The sequence below is a fragment of the Myotis lucifugus genome, unplaced genomic scaffold (genome assembly GCF_000147115.1).
Source record: "Myotis lucifugus unplaced genomic scaffold, Myoluc2.0 scaffold_1155, whole genome shotgun sequence".
NCBI classification, from domain to species: Eukaryota; Metazoa; Chordata; class Mammalia; order Chiroptera; family Vespertilionidae; genus Myotis; species Myotis lucifugus.
Window position 1 is genome coordinate 58,694 of NW_005872203.1, and position 5,747 is coordinate 64,440.

General features: G+C 48.0%; 1 protein-coding gene across 1 annotated transcript in view; it reads right to left on the reverse strand.

Moving 5' to 3' along the window:
* The window catches only part of LOC102418333 (rho GTPase-activating protein 44-like), a 51,647-nt gene that overhangs the window by 29,968 nt on the left and 15,932 nt on the right, over positions 1 to 5,747 (reverse strand). The window contains exons 2-3 of the mRNA XM_014449369.2: positions 2,461 to 2,500; positions 1,982 to 2,086 (exon numbers count right to left, since the gene is read on the reverse strand). Of these exons, the coding sequence (XP_014304855.2) occupies positions 1,982 to 2,086; positions 2,461 to 2,500 (145 nt within the window). The remainder of the gene's footprint in view (positions 1 to 1,981; positions 2,087 to 2,460; positions 2,501 to 5,747) is intronic.

Consider the following 5,747-nt stretch of genomic DNA (forward strand, 5'->3'; position numbering starts at 1 on the left):
ACGCAACCAACCATGGGGAGCCCCGACCACGTCCTTTACGGGGTCTCACACTCTGGGCCACCACCCACCTGCCCCAATCCCCCAGCTTCCAGACAACTAAGGGCAGCCGCTGTGTCCCCCAGCCACTGAAAGCATTCAAACTAGCCAACCCGAGCCTGCTCAGCTGCCTCATCTGCTTCTTCCCCTGGAAGCTACAACAGGGCGCTGGCCCACGTAATCTCTCCCTCTGCCTCCTGACTGACCCTGGTGCTTCTCCGTGCGGCCCTGAGTGGCTGGATGCCCATCCTCTGGGGAAATGTAAGTTGCAAACTATCTTCTCATGCCAATCATCCCCCAACCCGCTGACCTTGCCATATATCAACTTTTCTATTAATACACTATATTTTAGAACCCTCAGGGAGCCAAATGCTTCCTAACAGAGATGATTTGCAAAACCCTCAATCCAATTAAAACTCTACAAACCTAGGTAATGCTACCTTATCCCAGACCAATAATGCTAGTAGCAATCAACAGCAAGGCCAGTTTCAAGCCTCAGGAGGCAACTCATGATACCAAGACACACTGGGCTGTAGATGCATGATTTTAAGAATAGTGCTTCTTGGAACAAAATAAAGGAGGTAGGCGACAGGCAGGCCTGGCTGCCGGCTCCCACCCAGAATGGCTCCTGAGGCTCGCATTAGAGGTTTCTTTGGTTAAAGGGTTTCATGTCCAAAGCAATTTTGCAAACTTTCCCTTTGACTGTCCAGGTTCCCCTTGCTGAAATCCCTGATGGACATTTTTCAAAGCTGTGAACATTTTATTTCTACTACAGGTGAGTGATTCCTTCTGGGAATATTAGGAAAGATAGAACCGGGCTGGGAAGAAAATGGAATGATTGACAGCATGTGGAATGGGTCCCGTCCTGCAGCATGAGATGGATGAAGGGTCAGGCAGGCGCACTCCACGGCAATCAATAGAAATGAGGCCGACACAGGTGTGTTTGCAGGCGTGCTCTGGGGGACCAGCAAGAAACGAAAAGCTAACAGTAACTCCAGGTCAGAAAAAACTCAAACAGCCCTGGCCGGCATGGTCCAGTTGATTGGAGGGTTGCCCTACACACCAAAAGGTTGTGGGTCTGATTCCCAGTCAGGGCACATACCCAGGTTTTTGGTTTGACCCCTTGTCAGGGTGTGTACAGGAGGCAGCCAATCAATGTTTCTCTCTCACGTCAATGTTTCTCTCTGTTAACCCCCCCTAAAATCAATTGAAAAAATAACCCAATGAGGATTAAAAAAATAATAAAAAACTTAGCCACTAAACATGTAGATTGTAAATTTAAGGAAGGAAAAATAAACCTCCTAGATTGCATATCCCATCTAAGGATACATTTTACTCTGGTGGAGATTAGGAGGCGGGGGTCTTGGAAGTGAAGTGAGTCTGCACCGACAGTCTACACTAGGACTATCCACTGGGATCACATGCTGCAGCGCCTTATTACTAATGAGGGCTATCACAGACATTAGAGTGCTTTCATTTAGCACGCTTTTTATTGTTTCCTTAGAGCAAAAACTGTTTTCCAGGCCTTTATAGGTCATTTGTAACCTCCAAAAACAGTATAGCTTTTCCCATGAGGCCTTAAGACACTATTGAGGCTGTGGAATCTGTAAATGAGCTGCAGCAGGGCTAAGAGCAAGGGTAAAGCCCCCTAAAGTGGGATCTCAAGCCGCCCAGCTGCCCAGACAGGGAGGACACGGGAAGAAACTTGCAACCTTGCCTGGTGCGGGCAGAGGATGCTCCAGACGGGGTTCAAGGGCAGGGAGGGGCTGTCACACAGGGAGCTATCCCGGAGGTCGATTCTCAGACACAGAAGTGACTGTATCAACAGCGATAGGAAACACAGCCCTAAGAATGGGACCCTGTCATCAGAGGGAGCCCTGTCATCAGAGGAACCCCTGTCCTCAGCAGCAAATCTGAACCTGCCCGGGGCTGGGAGGGCACTTACGGAGCGCTTGTCAGCCTCGGCACCTTGCTGGCCCTGGAGACACGCGGTGAGCTTCTTGTGCGTGCTGTGGGAAACTTGCTTCACCAGCTCCAGGCGCTTCTCCACCTGCACACAGAGCAGGGGGTGACGTCACTGGGTGCGGGCAAGGTCAGGAGGGGTCCTAGGTCTGGACACAGGAAGCGTCTGCCGTGTGCTTCTGCAGAGAGGGGACTGCCGGGAGACATCCCGTTCTGCAGGACTGGAAGGGGCCTGGTCTCAGACTATGGGGCCACTGCTAACCGCACAAGGAAACGATTTTAAATGTCTCCTAAAAATATTACCCAAACTGGTATTCAGAATGCCAGGGACTGTTGCAAATGATAGAGTGTGTCTCTCCACAGACCTGTGTGGGAGCGCTGGCGGTGACACGGCACTGGGAATGGCCAGGTCTAACAGGGAGCACAGCCTCGGTGCCCATCAGCTGAGCCGGGCAGCCTTACCTGAAGGAGGTCTTCACTCAGAACTTCAGTCTTTTCTGCCCTAAAGAGAAAAATGAGAAACCTGTCAGCCAAATAAACAAACGAGGAGCGTGCTCTCATACTTACTCCCCACTACTTTCTCTTGTGGAGAGATGGGAAAAGGGGGGACATTAGGAGCAACAATTTCTAAGAGAAAATACAGATGATACTGAAATTGACCAGCAACGTAACATATTTGCCAACAAGATACTCTGCAGAGTCTCCTGCTACAGACTGCAACCTGGGTGAATAGAACAAACACATTTTTTTCCTTCCCAGACCAGTGTTTGAGGGAACAGAATTAAGCAGTGGCCCCATAGTCTGAGACCAGGCCCCTTCCAGTCCTGCGGGATGGACGTCTCCCTGCTATACCTCCAACAAAACCAACTGCCAACACAGACCAGCACAGAGTCTGGTGGCACACGCAATGTCAACACGGGGACCCGGCCACCAGTGTCGGGCCCCAGCCAGTGAGGAGCTTGTCCTTGAGATTTTCAGGGACAGAACCTAGACCTGGCTGAATGGTCCAGATCTGTGGGCAACCCCCACCTCAGGGCCGAGGGAGATGTAAGTCTTTGGAGAACAGCATTCCCGACTCAGCGCCCGGAGATGCTCGGAGGGAAGGCTCAGGTGTGAGTTCTCCACACCCGTGTGCTCTCTCTCTCCTCCCCACACACATGCTCTCTCGTACAAACACTCACACAAAATGCCAATTCACATGAAAACAAGTCAACACTAAGAGTGCAGAGAGAGACTGAACTCATCAAAGATTGTAACATACGTACAAAATATTGAAGAAAGAATGATGCATTAAAAAATCAGTGAGTGACAGGACTTGTGCTTCTGGAATACGGAGTAATCATATTTCACCTCTTCCTCTCACTAAGTACAAACAAAACCAAGGACATTATATACAAAACAAACATAAGAAAACTGCAGGTGGAGAAAAGGTGGAGTGGCTAGGAATCTCCGGACCCAAGAAATGGATGGTAGGATTTTTTCCTTCTGATGTTCCTAACTTGGAGCTTAGGAGGCTGAGACCTGAAATATCAATGGGTGCAGACACAACAACCCAACCAAAGCCTTGTCTTTGTAACTTTCCTAGTGAGTTATTTATAGGCAATAACTGCTCCGCCAAACACTACAGAAAAACCTGTCTTCCTCGCCCACCCACACAAGCAAAGGCTGAGCAGGGTGCAGGAGGAGCCACCCTCATCAGGCACCCATCCCACCTCCCTCCCCACAGCCGGGGTATCAGTGCCAGAGAAAATAAATATGAAACTGGGACACTGATCCCTGCTGGGCAGTGACAATGGAAACCACATGGGTAGCCTGGACTCCACCCTCACTTGGTGGTAGCGAAGCATCCCCTCTCCTCCCTGGGAGGTGGTGTCACAGGAGGCCCCGTGGAAAGTCAGGGCTTTCACCACCGCCCAGTGGTAACTAGGCCACCCTCGTCCATGGTGTCAATGAAAGCCAAGTGGGGAGCAATAATGAGGCACCGCTCCCCTCCCATTCAGAGAGATATCAATGAAGGCCTATTGGGGAGCCACAATTCCTACTCCCACCCAGCAATAACGATGAGCACCCCACTCTTGGGCAAGTGGGGACAAGAAGGCCGAGTAGAGAACCTTGATTTTGACTCCCACTTGGCAGTAACAAAGAAAAATTCTACCTTCCTCTGCTGGCTCTGAGTAAAGCCAGCTAAAAAGAAAGTGTAAATAAGGTCAAGTGTCTCATAATACATATGTCCAGGTTTCAATAAAAAATTACTCATTATAACAATGGCCAGAAGAATCTCAAATTGAATGAAAAATGATAATCAATAAATGTCAACATCAGGGATGACAGAAATGTTAGAATTATCTGGTAAAGACTTTAAAGCATTCGGTATATAAATGTTTCAATGAGCAAGCATGAATATGCTTAAAACAAATAAAAATAGAAAGTCTCATAAAAGAAGGTATAACGAGGAATGAAATGAAATTTTTAGATCTGAAAATCGCAATGATGTAAAATGTAAAGACCCAGTGGATGCGCTCAACTGCAGAATAGAGGGGGCAAAGGAAAGAATCAGTGAACTGAAAGGAAGCACAATAAAAAATTTCCTGATCTGAACAACAGAGCAAAAACAGACCAAACCAAGAATAAAAATAAAGTCTCAGAGACCTGAAGGACTATAACAAAAGATTAAATATTTATGTCATCAGAAAAAGAGAATAAAAAAGAGTGCTGAAAAAATATTCAAAGAAATAATGGCTGAAAATTTTTGCAAATTTGGTAAAATACATAAACCTACATACTGAAGATGCTGAGCAATCCCCAAACAGGAGAAACACAAAGAAATTCTCACCAAAACACATAGTCAAACTTGTATAAACTAAGACAAAGGCAATTTTGAAACCAGATTGCTTTCCATAGTGGCTGTACCATCTACACTCCCACCAACAGTGAATGAGGGTTCACTTTTTTCCACAGCCTCTCCAACACTTGTTATTGCTTGTCTTATTGGTAATGGCCACTCAACAGGTGTGAGGTGGCCAACTGATTTTTTACATAGGTGCAAAGGCCATTCAATGAGGAAAAAGACTATAAAACTTTTGGAGAAAACATCTTTGACTTTGGGTTAGACAATGAGTTCTTAGATATGACATCAAAAGCATGATCCATAAAAGAAAAAATTGATATATTAGACTTCATCAAAATTAAAAGTTTTTTGCTCTGTGAAAGGCAGTACCCTATCTAATCAAGAGGGAATATGCTAATTGACCCTCACGCCATCACAAAGATGGCAACGCCCACAGCCAATAAAAAGGGGATATGCTAATTGACTGCCCCGCCCTCAAAGATGGCCATGCCCACAGCCATAAGATTGCCATGGCCAGTTCCCTCAGCACCCCAGCCGCCCAGGGCTGGCCCAGAGGACAACCAAACGACTGACCAGCAGGCTGCGTGGGGCAACCAGGCTGGCAGGGGGGTTAGTGAGGGACAACCAAATAACTGAACAGCAGGCTGTGTGGGGTGACCAGGCTGGCAGGGGGGTTAGTGAGGGACAACCAAACGACTGAACAACAGATTGTGTGGGGTGACCAGGCTGGCAGGGGGGTTAGTAAGGGACGACCAAACTACTGAACAGCAGGCTGTGTGGGGTGACCAGGCTGGCAGGGGGGTTAGTAAGGGACGACCAAACTACTGAACAGCAGGCTGTGTGGGGCAACCAGGTCGGCGGGGGGAGGGTGAGCTGTGAGAGGTGACCAGGCTGGCAGGGG